Below are 15,979 nucleotides of genomic sequence, written 5' to 3'. Positions count from 1 at the left end.
GCTTGGTTAGCATCCTTCAAGTACTGTAACAGAAACTATTTAAAGATATTTAGCGCTACTGGAGCTAGCTTAGGGTCTGCCTAGACTAATCAGAGCCCAATTTAGCCTTGTGGAATGAAGGTTGCTAGCTCTGCATAAATACTTTCTCCTCCTTTCATAAATTGCAAATTTAGTCCTATTGTCACTGGACTTTTAATAGCCATGGAGGAGATGCCAAGAAACAAAAGTTTGCAGGACACAGGCTTTGTTGTCTTGGTCCCTCTGGAACAAAGACTAAATCCAACATAATGTATTAATATAGGAATTACAACCCCAAGAATATTAGCTAACACTTCAAATTCTTTTTTTTTTAATTCACTGAAATAACAAGCCAGGATTTCTGTCTGAGTGCCCAATCATACACTTAAAAGGTGTCCCTTGCTGAATGTATCACTTAAAAACCTCATCCTCCAGAGATGGGATGGCTTCATAAGCAAACAGTGATATTCAAAGGAAAAGTTTGGTTTTGTAGGGATTGTGTGCACGTCTAAGAATATGTTAGAGAAGAGAATAAATCAAACAGGTTAAGACAGAATGCCCCCTACTCCCTCCCACTGAAATCTCAGCTGCATGTATAGGGCAGCCAGAATACGCACAGTTTTCTCAGCAGCACAGGTTGGAAGGAGCAAAAGAGGGCTTATGCAGCCGCTCTTCATGCCCCCATTCTGAAGTACCCAGATGCCTGAGGTCGTATGACCCAATGGTGGTCCTTCCCCAGAGGACGATGTGGGATAGGATCCGTAATTTTCTGGGCTGGAGTAATGGCTAAATGGCCATTAAATGAAGAATCCTGCTCTTGCCCAGAACGATTCAGTTGACAGGTCAATGTGGATGGCTTCTTTATAGCCCCACGGATCAGCATTTGATGATTGAGCAGTTGTATGAGTTGGCAGACTGACTTTTTTGGAAAGGTTTTGGGTAGGTAAAAAAAAGGGGAAATGCCCAGACAGGTGGCTAGCTAAGGAGACAGACTGACTATAGCTAAGGCTGAATCAGGGAAGATGAGGACAACTGAATTTACATGGAGAGATGGGCTAAGCTGAAGGGAATAACATAGGATAGAATCAGTAGGAGAAGAAAGAAAAAGAAAAGGACAAAGTCACTAAAAATGACAGAACAAAAGGTTACATGCTGAACTTCATGCTTACATGTTTGCAACCATCCCCCTACCCTCCCTCTTCTGCTGACTTCCGCATGGCAAGTTTTGCAAGGAGGAACCTAATCCAATAAATCCTGTGCCACTTTTGCAGACTATATAAACAATATTCCACCAGCATTTTCAATTTTGTCATCTTCGTACTCTGAAGATCAACATAAATTTTGTTTCCTCATTACTCAAATTCCACTCCAACCTTCCGTTCTTTCTCACACTCTACCTAGGACTATGGCTGGAACCTACAGCATTAAGTATTTGCTAAAACATTAAAAGTACTGTTGGGCTATCTAAAACCATGTATTACACTTACTTGGACCTCTGATGAAGAATCAAAGACTACTACAGAAAACCAACTTGAAACACCTTTTTGGAATTTGATGTGAAAAAAATATTTGTACCATAGATTGTTTCAAATGAACCAAGTACGTATATATCATCAGAATACAAGAGAGCAACTATTTTGCAACTAAAAGGACAAAGCGGTAGGATAGCTGTTGACACTCTGGTGCAACAAACAGTTGCTGATTCAACTCATATCTTCTTAGAAAGTCTATTTAAGGCACAATAAAGTAACTTTTCAAACAGACGTAGCAGGTCATATTTCTGATGCTTGAGAAGTCTCACCTTAACTCATGCACTACTTTTTCAGAAGTGATGTTAGAAGTTACTGTATGCAGAAACATGCTAACTAGGGTCACTGGGCATGAATAATAGATGAGATCTAAGCCTTCAGACTTCCAGTTAACCTCTTTTCAACTAAAGAGTGTTCAGGCTGACTGTTCAGCTGCCCAAAGGAACATATATACACATTGCCTTCTCACTGCAGATTCTCACTTCACTTGCTTCCATGGCACAGGCAGGAAATAATCTTATGCTCCGTCCTGGTGCAGTAAATACTACCAACACCCACTTACATAGAAAGTCCTTAGTGCCCAGGTATGAGAGATTCTGGTGATGAAACACCTTTCCCAGACAGCTACAACTCCTGAAATGAAGTAACTGCCTGTAGATGAGTAAGTAGCACACACAACACTTACCAAACCGTAAAATGGCAATGTACAGACTCCAACTTACTGAATTATGTAACAAAGAGAGCAGGTAGGATTGTGGATAACAGAAAACATGTCTGTAAATGTTTGTCTGGCTAGATACAAGTCTACAGAAGTCAACAAGACGTTTAAAATTACACTTATTTTTTGTGAATGCCAACGGTTCATTACAAACCAAAAACATTTAGGATACTAAACACTGTTCGCTATTCTGTTTTAGGTTTTATATAGACAGATTTTTCACTGGACTCCACTGCAGTCATCATATTTAATAACAGTGATCACACAGATATAATGGTATCTGCTACCTGTGTCCCTGCTGCTTTGTGAAGCTGCATCATTCTCCACATTGTAGATGACTGTCCCCTGCGAGTCAGAGGAGAAGTGACTGACCACAGACTCATGGTGCGCCTGTTTATAAGGATAGCTGTCTGTAGAGGAATCTGTCCTGGTATCACTCGAGATGGAAGGTTCTCTCCCTAGGGAAGGAAGCAATATCAAATTGCAATCTTTCTGGGCTTTTATAATAAGTCATGAGAGGCTAAAAAAAGAAAACAGAGGAAACTACACAGAAGTTAACAGAAAAACAGAGTACAAAACATACAAACTCAGATTCAAGGATGCCAGAGCTTATGGGAAAGGTCCTCTCCTTTGGAGGGGGAGAGTGTGTCATTCCTTCTGCAAACCTTTATTTCTTTCTCTTTGATAACTCCAAATTTATCAAATCCTTTTAACATGCAAAATTAAACTACACCCACTGGACTGAAAGTACACATTAGTACCACACTCAAATTATTTTTCATTAGTTTTTGACACTGTCAAGTGTAATTAAAACATGAAATACACTGCTTCAGGGGAAGTCAAAGTTAAAAAATTAGTCAAGTGCAAAATATTAATAAGGGTAACAAGAACATCACAAGTTATAATAATTAACATATTTAATCTATTATGAATCAAAAGCTTATCTAGTAAAACTTTATACTGAAATTGTATTATCTAAAGCAAAGTAACCTGCTCCTTGTCAAGAAGCTAGCATTGATCCCCTGCACAAGTGGAATATTAAGAAGGATGAAGCATCATGATTCAACTTCAGTACAGTACTAAACTCATTAAAAGAGGAGAAAAAGACAACCTTCTCCCACCACTTTCAGTACATAAAAGTAAAAATTTGAACAGTTTGAAGACTGTTGGCCATTTTATATATGCGATGTATACACTCCTGAATATACAGGATATTAATTTTGTACTCGTTTCTCAGGGGACAAGTTAAAGAATAAAGAAGAAATTAAAGAAGTAGTTCTTCAGCTTAATTGCAAACACTCAGCCTGAGGGCAATTCACATTTTCAGCGAGAGCAAGTCCTGTAGCTGATGTCCTATTTAAGAATGCCTAACAACTTTTGAAATCAGAAACTTCCCCCCACCTCCTTACTGGTTAAAAATCTTATTCGTCTAAAGAAATATAGAATACAGCTGTTAAGGAGATAACAGTCACAGAAAGAAAGGTGAATGTAGGCAACCAGAATCAGTGCTGCAGAACTGAGTACTAGAAAACAATTTGTAAACTGAAGTCTTTATTCAACAGAAAATCAAAAACATTAAGAGGAGTTGTTTGCACTTAGCTTCACAACATTTCGTAGCAGCATCTTTGACAATCCTTCCTCCATAATTTGTAGTATCAGATCTTGATGTGATTAGATGCATTTATCAGATTCCCCTGACAAAAGTTCAGGTACAATATTGTGATTAACAGCTTAAGAATAAGCAATCTCTGTTCATTTCTGAATTATGGGCTGTGGATATCTGATAACACTGAGGAATCCAGAAGCTGTAGTTACACTTAGTGAGAGACAAAAAGGCCATTCTGAAAAAGGTATATTAGGGAAGAAAACTCTGGATATCAACAAGGCTAGAAAATAATTCACTTATATTTGACAGGAAAATGTATAAGGTATGATTTCTGCTGGCACTTCAACTTACACTAATCTCACAAATTCTCTCAAGAGCTTGGTATCAACGTTGAACACTGCAGAATACAGGAGTAAGCCTTGAGGACTCACCAAGTGTTTTTGAAATGAAAGAGCAGGTTACTCACTATAGCCTTCTGAATTGTATCTGAAAGGAAACACCTTTTTATATATATATTTTTTAATTCAGCTTCCTGAAGTAATTTTAGAACACAATATTAGATACCGCAGAGACAATGAGCAGAAGGGTTATCTATGTGTTTCCTGGAGATCAACCAGCAGAACAGCAAGGCAAATTTACAGCGTGTATTACCCTGAAGCTTGTAGAAGTGCTCACAACTGATATATAGCACTGAAGGCCCTCTTCTTCCTCCTCCAGACTTCCCATCTTTTTCAGAAGAGGAAGATAGGTTTATAAATTGGAAGGCATCTTGTCAACTGAGAAGTGAAGGTCATCTTGCCAGTGTTTTTATTCGCATTTATTTTTAAGAAGAGTTGGAGATTTATTTCATTACTGGTAGATTGTCAACACATAAATAAGGAGACAGCAGATGTTCTCTGCAGATTCATTGACCAGGAAGCATAAAGTTAGCTACTGGCCAGGAAAACCATAAAATATTCTTGGAATTACAGTTTTATAAATAGGCTAGAATCCTGGAAGAAAGGTTGTATTTCTGGTTTTAGTCTCGCCTTGCTGTTCTTGGCAACTTATAAACTCATCTCCAATTCAGGATATTCTCTGCAAACATCCAAAAATAGAAACAATTTTATTTTGCAAAGCCATTGCACCATAAACTTAGACCCATTTTTTATTTTCACCCTATCTCGATTGCAACTGCACATCTTTCTCAGAATTTATCTATTCCTCTTTAAATCAGGCCACAACCTCCAATGGTGTGATTAAATATCCAACACTACCCAGAACTTCATTAAACCAACAGCCTGTTCAGACGACTACTGATATCTTGAGCAGACCAAGTTCTAACCTCTGAAGCACCTTATTTGGACATACCTTTCTAATTCAACGGACTACCATTAATACAAAGAATTCAGGAAGTAGCAACATGTTGAAGGCCTCTGAGATGTTAAGTGCTACATATCTACAGCTGTAGATCTTTTTTGATGCAAAACAGACCATGAAAAATGAAGAGGTAAACATGATCTATGGGCATAAGCCTTTGCCAATCCCTTCCCCTTCAGTCTCCCACAAATCAGTTTGTATCTCTTGCGCTGCTTTATCTGAGTAAAAGACAACCCAAAGGCTGAAGAGAAGCTGCACTGATTCTGTCTATTTTTAATTAAATGGTATTTCTTCCCCTTCCCCCCACATACATTCACTATCCTAGCAAAGGACTCATTTATGACTTTTCCTTAATATTTCTTTTCCCTAATTTCCCTCCCGAGTTTAATTCTGCTGCTTCCTTTAATTTTTATGTGTTCGTGCATCTCTGGTCTTGTTCCCTTCCTGTTAGAACTGCTGATGGATTTATGAACTTAAGTCATTGAAGTCATCAGTTATTGTTCCTCTCTACGCCCATGCCACAACAGGTCCTTCACACACACATCCCACATCCCCACCCAGTTTCTTTCTCCAAACCTTTTTGGAAAAGATTACTACCCAAACAATCAACAGAGTCTTGGAATGAGAGAGAAGTTCAAAGGTGAAACACTGGTAGTTCTCTTCAGAATCCTAGATCAGCTTTGACAAGCAATAAGGACTCCAGCTAACAAAAACACACCCAAAACAGAAGAACAATTTTACATGCAACATTATAGCATAAAGGTGTAAAGCATATAGTCCAGACTGCTTACCCGAGTCTTCACTATCATAGCAAGTCCTGCTATACTGCTGTAAATCCACTTGAGGGGGCAAGTCTTGTGTTGACACTGGAGTTCCTCTTGGATCTGCATACAGCAGCAGCAAAGGCTGATAGTGACCCTTAATGCACTTTGTCACAACATCTTTCCATTTTGGACCAATCTGAATTAACAACAATAATTAAAAAAACACACAAGAAAGGTTTTCTGTCATCATTTTCTATAATAAGCTCTCTTTTTTCCCTCATGCTTCTTTCAGAGTTTGATTTTCCACTGACATTCTTTAACTCCTTCTATATCCAGCATTGAACTAGACTCACCAAGAAAGCTCTGGAACCAACCCAACTAAAATCAAGGTATTCACCATCTTATGGCTAAACAAATTACAATTCCTGCGAAAAATATGACTGCAAATATAATCCTTCCCTTTCAGACTTTTTTTCCCCCATAAAAAGCTTTTCATCCTCTGAAATGTTCTAACTTTGCATCAGTCCAAAAAAAAAAAAAATTAACAAAATTTCTTCATCCATCCATCAGCATAAACAAAATAAACAATAAAAGACATCAACAGCATGACAGCAAATTCAGGTCAAAGCTAAACACTTTGGTGTGTGAATATTTCTGCTGTTACAGAACCTTTGCAAGCATTTTGATAGGCCAGGCAATGATTGATATATTAATCTCAAAAATCTTCCCCATGTACTAATACAGGTTTCACCTAATACATTGAACATCTATTCCAATAAATTTGCTCCATACACGAGCATTCTACTAACGCACTGCAGCACCTATCCTTGGCAAAGTTCTGCTGCAGAGAAATGTGACTGAACAAATGCAAGGATTAGAGTTTTCCCTTTGAGACTGTGCTTGACATGACTACAGGAGAAAATTTTCCTCTCTCATCTTTGTGCTTCCATGACCAGAAGGAATAAAAGGACAGTGGTGTGAAATAATGCCAAATTAATGGGATGTAATAACGGTGTGCCAAGACCACAGAACTGGTATCTTTAATGTCAAGGACCTCACACTTGGTGAAAAGGGGGGGGGGGGGGGGGGGGGAAGCACTAACAAAAGAAGCAGAAAATTTGTCGTTGGCAGCAACCACGAGGGAAGACTGACATCTAGATACTTCAACAAAGAACACAAAAAGCAGGCAGTAAATAGCTATACTGCATGTCAGCAAGGGAAAGAGATGTACATTAGCTGTGTGCACAAGCAAACTGTAGGTTTTCAAACAACAGCATAAAAGCAAGACTGGCAGCCAACAGAACTACAAACAGGGCTTCTGAGTTTTCTGGTATGCTTTTTTGAGAATGCTTTACTTCGCTCAGAAAAAGGAGCAACAGACTTATGGATCTTGAGTGGAAAAGTAGCCAAAATTTCTCAAAATCTGTAGAAAACAGTATGGATCTACACAAAAGTAGCTAACAAATTTCTAACAGATTATTTTTCTAAACATTATTTTCTCACCTCTTTGACATGAGCATCATCAAAGTACATCCACTTGCGGATTTTAGTTTGGAAGAAGAAGGTAGAATAGTGTTTTCCATAATAACAGATCATTCCCACTAAATACAGCTCTGAGTGTTTTGCTCTGTCATCAGTTACTCTGAAGAAGAGCTTCAAGAAGGGAGGTAAGAAAAATGAAAGGAGAAATTAATAAAATGCCCAGAATTTTACAGACTACTTTATGTTTGAAGACCTCAAAGTACTACAGAAAGGTGTCAGGTTTTTACTTCAAAAGACGGAGAAAACAAGGCAATAAATACTTAAGTAATTAACTAATGTATAAGCAAACTCACTGACACAGGCTAGGAACGGACTCCTACCAACTCACCAGATGCTCAAGAATCAAGTCAGTCTCAGAGACTGTGGCTGTACTTTAAGGAGGACATTTACAACAATGCTATAATACCTCTTCAGAATTTGAAGTGTGGTTCTATTCTGAAAATTTGCATTCTTTGTGTCATGCTTGCTGATTATATCACATACTGTTTAAAACATTCATTCCTCTCTGCTTTGTAGAAACAAAGTGGTTCTGACAGTGAACAGCTGGCATTTATTCTGACTTAAGCAAAGACAAGTTTATGACAACACCACATAAAAGATGAACTGAAGGCATCAGCAGGCCGAAAGAATTCAGCACACAGAAAAAAAACCTGTTTTCTATTTAACTGATCAGGTTTTATCTAAAAACACACAGAACTCATTTTTTTAGTGTGTTAGTGCTTTACTATGCAAGGACCACACTGTTTCATAACCACATTTCCATTAACTCGCACTGATTTTGGTACACTGTGCACTGACCAATGCTTTTTTTATATATGTGTGTATATGTATTTTCATTATTTTAATGTAATACCTCAATGCTACAGTAAGACATCGCTACAATTTGGTATACCAATAATTCAGCTCCAAAGCATCAGCTGATCTAGAATAAGCGAATTCTCTAGGGGACAAACCTCTGGATCCCAAACACTAATTAATTTAATCTATCATTCAATCACACAGTGCCAGCCACCATCTCCCAGCGACTGCTCAGTTATAAATAACTCTTAAGTGTTACAACCACACACTTCAATGAAAAGAGGATTTAAAGAAGTTAAAACAAAAGCAAACAAACAGAACCCCAAAATACATTTTGTCTTCAAAAGAAATAGAAACAAACTTCTGTTCTTCAAAATGAAAGAGTGCATATGTATTTTCATCAAAATAGCACAAACCCCAATCCAAAATTTCCTTGCACTTGAAAATATTTTTTGATTTAGACAAGCTTTGTTTTCTGGAGTAATTTTTCATTTTCAGTCATTTCAGAAATTCAAGAATATGCAATTACACTAGTACTTTCACAGGTTTTGTGAAGCATTCTGAAAGAGGTCACATCCTTGGATCTGCCCTCTATTCATGGACACCGAAAAGGTAAAGATGGTGACTTTTTATTTTTCTTGATCCACTACTATAGACTACCATGAGAAAGACTGTGTTTGTAGGTAGTGTCAAAATACAAAAAACTCACATCTCCCAGTTTAAGGCAAGTGCCCAGGCTGTGAATCACATCCTCAGCCAGATCAGAGTGGTCTGAGTCCCAAACCAAGCCAATGGTGATGATCTGTGGAGAGTTCATCAGCACACGACGAATACGGATCTTTTCCCCACAGTTACTCTGAGGATTTAAATAAAACAAAACATTGAATATAATCCTTCTCTTATTATAATGTTAGGGCAAGACACTAACAAGTGTAAGTTTCAAAAGTACAGCTTCCAAAGAGGTGGTGGTGAAACACAGCAGATGTAATATGCTCAGTGTCAAGATATGAGCTGCTTATGTCACAGATGAGGAGTGTTATCAAGACTATTTGGTATTCACAAGCTTTAAAGTGAACATTGCTGATTCTTCCTCATACTACTGATAATGATTAAAAGGTATAGCGCAAAAGCAGGCTTGCTTAAAAAAAGATAAGCAAGCATACATGAAAGATCCCCAAAACATTCTTAGGAATTGGAGGGAAAGCTCACTTTCTTTTGATCAGAATCTCAGATTAAAAATGATATTTACAGAGACTGGTGCTTTACATGAGCTTCAAGGTGCTGCTCTGCTGTAAAATTGGGTGGCTGTTCCACAGGGTACCTCAAGCATCTCATCTTAGACAGGATAGTTAGGTCAGTATTCATATAAATATGAGAGCAGCAGCTGGAAGATCATGAGAGTAAGAGGTGCTTTACTAACCCATACCAGTTCTTCACCTCTTATTTCCTGTTTCCCTTCCTCCTCCCATTTTTTATTTTTTAAATAACTACCAGTGCTTATTGACTGGCCAGTCTCCCCTCACTCTCTAGCCAGAGTACTTCTCAGAGATAAGCTTGCTTGTGAAGCTAAGACATTTCTCAGTGGTCCTTCTAATCCATCACCTTTTAGAACTGTGGGCATCTTTAAAGCATCATGAAAAAAGTTCACCATGTGAATTGTGAGATTATCATTGTAATTTTAGCAAACAGTGCATCATCCTTTTTTTTGGGGGGGGGGGGGGGGGGGAGGCAGGACAGGACACATGACAACTATGACAAAGTTCCTTTCCAACACTCACTCTCTCCCCCTGTGGCAGGTCACAAAATTACTTCTGCAAGATTCCAGAAAAAAAAAAAAAAAACATTTTCATAGTGAGAATAGTTTCTCATCTCTACAGAGACCAGTTTCACAAGTGGATATAATAATTTCTGACACTACAACCAGGGAAGAGATCATAAAGCATTTCTTCCCCACAGCAACTTAGAAAATTAACCAGAATTTCAGTCCCAATTATCAATGAGAGACAAAACTGAAAAATTCAAAAACCAGAAAGAAATGAGCTTAACAACAAGGCAGTGAGGACAGATTTTTTTACAGGTAGAGGACTGTAATGTTTAAATGAAGATATGAGGTTTTAATATTAAGATGACTATATTCACACATATTTTGCACAGGTCATTGAAAGTACAAGCATTCCTGTTGATTACCTCACAACAAACCTATCTTACTCTCAAATTGTCATCTTTGCTTCAGCTAGCTAACATCAGCATTTTCTGCAAGACAGGACAAATATGGCATCCTGATAAAAAGCTTCCCTCGCATGACTTTTAGGCCACCCTTAGCTAAGCCTCAATAGAAAAATTTTCCAAATAGAAGAATAAAGGGGCAGCAAGTACTATAAGCAATTTCATCCAACCAATTATTTCAGTTAAATAGCATTTCACCCTGACAAAGAAAGTCTTTCTATTAAACTCCCCATGCTTCGGTTATTAAATAGCTGGACTCATGAATCTTTTAAACAACAATACAGTATCTTCGTTTCTTTTACTCAGATAAGTGAGCCAATATTCCAAAAAAAGAAAACAATGTTTCAATGGAGACTAAAAGTGAATGTTTCAGAGTTGTAAGTTACAGAAGGGGGGTGGGGGGTGTGGATAAAATGGAAATACTTACACTGCCCCCAGGGAACAGGCACACAAGCCATTCCTGTTAGAGCCTATATTGCTTCACAGAGGACTGGTGAGGAGTCTAGCAGTAGCATTACCTGAAGCAGCACTTATGCAGCTGTTTCCTGCCCTACCTGTTAATCACTATGTAAAAAAGTATGATGATAACTCTTCTTGCATACTTATCTAAAAGCCCTGGATCTGGACATACTCAAATTAAAAGGTAGAACAAGATATCAAACTCTTGCTTTAGAAATCTAGCCCTTAGGATTAAAAAAGAAAAAAAAAATTGTATTTATGTGAATTTTTTTACATTTTCCTTAACCTTAACCCAACTGATACACAGACTTAATTTAGCTGAATTTTGTCAGACATTTACTGCATAGCAGTATGGAACATTTTTAACAATAGCAGCCTGTTACTATCAACTGGACATACGCAGTAATTGTTTTTAAGTGGTTAAACGCCAGTCATCACTCACAACTATAGCCTATACTTTCTGGTCAATCTCTCTCACACTCTGAATAGCAAACCTTACTCAGAAAAACAAACCAATACTCCCTCAAATTTTCTGTGATGATTTCTGCCTTTGGCATAGCTTTTGCAGATATGCTGTGTAGCCTGTAAGCCCTTCGCTGTCAGGATGTTCTCTGGCAGTGGGAAGTGGCGGTCCTTCTCTCTTTCCCTCTGACCAACATTTTGGCTGTATGCTGCAGGTACAGCAGTTTGGTCAACAGTTCAATTTATTCCAGCTGAAGGGTAGCAATGAAGTTGAATGGAAGCTTACCAAGGCAAAACAACCGATCTTGTACACATGATTACAGTAACTGGTACAAAAAGTTCTGCTATCTATGCCATAGCATGGTACTGCTGGAAAGATTTTACAAGAAATAAGTCCTTCTTTTCCCATGGTATTATTACAGATGAAGCACACTACCCTCAACAGAAATAATCACCAGAGAAACTGGGATGAACACTGGGAACATTGTTCTAAAATGCCTAGCTAATCAAAACCACTGTCAACAAACAGAAATCTCCTATGAAAAGATACAGCCTCCAAATTCTTTGTCATTCCCGTTTCTTTAGGTAAGATCCCAGAACTTTCATCACACGATGAAAGCAGCATGATTGCAGCTTCGTGTAATGCTAGTGTTGGAGGCCTCACCAACTCTCAGTGAAGCTGAACAGCAAACATATGATAGGTACTTCTAGCAGGAACACAGGCTTGAGCAGGTATCAATTGTGTGGCCATTCTCTGGGAGCAATGTAAGCATTTCCAATTTATTCTGCCTCATCAACTTTTTTTGTGGTTTCTAACTCTCAGAAACATTCATTTTTAGTTTTCATCCAAACACTATGTCTATTCCTGGTCTCACTACTTGTGTCTAGTCAAAGCACCACTCAACATCAGTAGTTTTTTCCCTTCCTTCATGGAATAACTGATAGATACTGAATTAAAAGCCAAAGAAAACTCTCTTACCTATCCTTTTTATCGTTATGATGAGCTAAACGTTGAAAATGCTCATGAGTTAAAGGTACACATCAGTGTAATCTACTAAACGTCTTCTGTCCTGCCTGTCCCCCCAAAAAGGAAAACTAAAGATACTAACTGGACAGTTTCGCAGGTCTCCCATAGTGCTGGCATTCTGTAGTAGCTCTCCAAACATATCTGGAGTGGGTTTCTCTCGTCTCTCCAGCATACAAATAGCTTGATTGCTTATCATAGAGAAAGCATGGAAAACAAAAAGTTTAATAATAAAATAAAAACACAAACCCACATGAAGTATAAATTTCACTTAAATTTTATGAAAAGTTAAGAACCTTAAAATACACAACACTTTTTACATTTAATATTGGTAGTACAGAAAAATCACATAATTATTAAGTGTGAATTAGTATACCTTCCATAATAATACTGCATAAAGAAAACAAGTTTTCTACTTTGGCTTAAAATTTACATCTTGAAAGCAAGCTTTAGCATTTTGATAAATACTTCATTTCAAAATGAAATATGTGCTTCAAAATGCTTTCCTTCAATAACCACCTTAGTAAAGTAGCACAGTAAAGCACATCCTTAATAACAAAACTATAAACAAAAAATAGCATAGTACCCAATTGATTTCACTGTCCAAGTTGAAAGAAAGGTGACAGCAAGTACCCAAGAATACTAGAGCTCAAAACATGTTCAAGCTTAAAATGGTTTAAGAGGTAAATAAATACATCGCTGTTTACTGGTGTTTTTAAAATAATGTGTGACTTGAAATTTATTGACATATTTCATATAAAATATTTAATACCGTTTACATAATTATTTTCCTGTTTTTCTAATAAATAATATTCTGATACACAGTGTCTGCTGGTAACCTAAAAAAACCCCTACAGCTCGATGGAATGTCAGGTAGCAGCTACAAGGGGGAATGCTTTCCAATATTCCTGATACAGTAGCTTTCAAGAGAGATCTGCACGAGAAGAGCAACCAGCAGTTTCAAAGACAATTTTTGGGGGGCTCTGTAACTACATGTCTCACATGCAGGACAAGAAACAAATAAGTTTTCATCCCAATCAAAGTTTCAAGACAGAAGCGAATAACAGACTCCTGCCTCGATCAGATTTAAGCAGCTTTTAACTGCGCAGCCACCTACTAAAGGAAGACTTCTCTCCTCTAGCATTCATTCAAACAAACTACTGCAGAGCTAGAGCCATTGCTCTCTGCACCACCTCCTTTAATGAAAGGTCATGGTGACCACGGGAGTTCTCCAATAACTAGAAAAAGTAAGAGCTATATCCATCCAAGAAAGAGGACTTGAGTAACTACAGGCTGGTCAGTGTTGCTCCAGTACCTAAGGTGATGACAAACCAAATCCCCTTGGAAGTCACGTCTAAGCAGATGAAGGACAAGAAGATTGAGTCAGAGCAGCCAGCATGGATTTACCAAGGGCAAACTGTGCCTGACCTACTTGATCATCTTCTATCATAAAATGAGGGGTTCTGTTGAGGAGGCAAGAGCAGTGAATATCATTTGGTCTCTAGCAAGGTTTCCAAGTCATCTGCACCGTTCTTGTGGCCAAACTGGGAGGTGTGGACTGCGCAGGTAGAATACAATGGGGACAAAAACCTAGCTGGACCTTCAGGCTCACAGGATCAAAACATAACCAGCAGTTAGTTAAGAGTTGTGTTCCTCAGGAGTTAATACTGGGGCTGATGATACTTAACATTTTCATTAACAACCTGGATGATGAATCAGAATACACCCCCATCAAGTTTACAGATTACACCAAACTGGATGGAGCAACCAATATATAGAAAGGGAGTGCTGCCATCCAGAAGGATCTTGACAGGTTGGAGGAATGAGCTGACGGGAATCTCATGGAATTCAATAAAGGAAAATACAAAGTCTCGCACATCGGACAGAGCACACTCAGTGCAGCAGTACTGCATAGGAAGAGCAGTAAGAGAAGCCAAACATAAGCCAGAGACTTTGCAGAGGCAAACAGAGAAAGGACAAGAGGCAAAAGATGCAGAAATGCCAACTGGATACAAGGAAAAAAATTTCAGACTGAGTGGTTAAGCGCTAGAACAGGCAGCCCAGAGGTCATGGAATTTCTGTCCTTGAATGTTTTCAAAACTCAGCTGCACAAAACCCCAAGCGGCCTGATGTAGCTTTGAAGTTAGCCCTGCTTTGAACAGGATGGAGTAAATGTCCAAAGGTTCTTTCCAGCATAAATTATTTATTTTTCTTATCTTGCTTCTTAACTCCACTGCTCACATATTAAGGTCTTTCAAAAGGTACATGAGTCCTTGCTACAGTTGTCAGATTCAGAATCATAAACAAATAGACACACTGATCCATGCCTAAACTGGTATCTTCTGCTCCACTAAATCCTCATGTTCTTTATCACAGTTATCAAAGCTCCACCAACTTTGAATATACCATGTTCTGGACATTTAATCTTGTGAAGGTAAAGATCAAACTGCAATACCAGTATAAAAAAAAAGAGAAGTTCTCTTCCCTGTAAAAATCTCAACTCACCAGAGTGAGGTTGTGGAAATATAATGTACCATCTGGATGAAAGGTAATGGGTCAGAGGTGGCACCACAGCTGGTACAAACACACTAAAGAGAAAGAAAACGTAATACATCGACATGATTAAACGAGTATTTCCACAGCAACATTTCTGCTTGTATCTTTTTTTACCATGGCAATGCATGTCTTGGGAATGAAAATTTGAAACTTGAGAACTGGTGATTTGTATAAAGCATTTATCATTACCTCACCTGTTCAAACAATGTCATTGCAAACTTCTGATGGGAAACGCAATGTGGTGCAGTGCAAATATCTTCCTTTGTCTCATCTGCAATGTGGAAGTGAATTCGCATTAACAGGTTTTCCTAGCCAAAAAGAGAAGAAAAAGCAAAAAAAGCATTACATCATTCCAAATGTAGACAAAAGTTAAAATATAAATCACGAAAGCATGTCAGATGCAATAACGTTATAAGTGTTATTTACACAGACAGAAGGCTCCTGCAAATTTTTGAAAACAAATTGCTTAGAAAACAAAGAAGTTGGCATTTCTTGATATAAAAGAAAATGGCTACCACTTGTGATTTGAAATGCTATTTCATTTATTTTGTTTACTAGAACAGCTAAAGATTCTGCCACTGATTATTCTGTCCAATTCTGAAGCATCAATGGATTTGACCAAATGTAACAGGCAAAGCAGCTCTGCAGTTTTAAAATCACTGGGTTGCCACTAACTTCTCATCAACACAAAGTAACCCGAATCAATTTCTGTATTCCACAAGGGCTTTGAAATATGGCAAATAAGCTACATTCTATCAAAAAGGGGGAGAACTAACAAATGAAGAGGCAGACTAAATTCTGCATGAAAGAAAAGCACTGAACATTTTCTAGATATTATTTCACACAACTCCAAGTTCCTAGGAGTTCTTGTCCTAAGACCTCTTCTCCTCCCAACGTTGCCAACATTAATCTGGGTAT

General features: G+C 38.0%; 1 protein-coding gene across 9 annotated transcripts in view; it reads right to left on the bottom strand.

Annotated features, from left to right (window-relative positions):
• USP54 (ubiquitin specific peptidase 54) overlaps positions 1-15,979 on the bottom strand; it is a 106,271-nt gene that overhangs the window by 22,199 nt on the left and 68,093 nt on the right. For 8 of the 9 annotated variants that reach the window (XM_052798582.1, XM_052798581.1, XM_052798580.1 and 5 more), the window contains 7 exons: positions 15,256-15,369; positions 15,011-15,093; positions 12,591-12,696; positions 9,044-9,190; positions 7,498-7,647; positions 6,022-6,190; positions 2,553-2,723 (listed from right to left, as the gene is read on the bottom strand). In XM_052798582.1, coding sequence (XP_052654542.1) covers positions 2,553-2,723; positions 6,022-6,190; positions 7,498-7,647; positions 9,044-9,190; positions 12,591-12,696; positions 15,011-15,093; positions 15,256-15,369 — 940 coding nt within the window. The remainder of the gene's footprint in view (positions 1-2,552; positions 2,724-6,021; positions 6,191-7,497; positions 7,648-9,043; positions 9,191-12,590; positions 12,697-15,010; positions 15,094-15,255; positions 15,370-15,979) is intronic. The other variant, XM_052798578.1, reaches the window with a different exon arrangement.

Source organism: Harpia harpyja, chromosome 10, assembly GCF_026419915.1.
Source record: "Harpia harpyja isolate bHarHar1 chromosome 10, bHarHar1 primary haplotype, whole genome shotgun sequence".
NCBI lineage: Eukaryota > Metazoa > Chordata > Aves > Accipitriformes > Accipitridae > Harpia > Harpia harpyja.
This window is presented reverse-complemented; position numbering and strand designations above follow the sequence as displayed.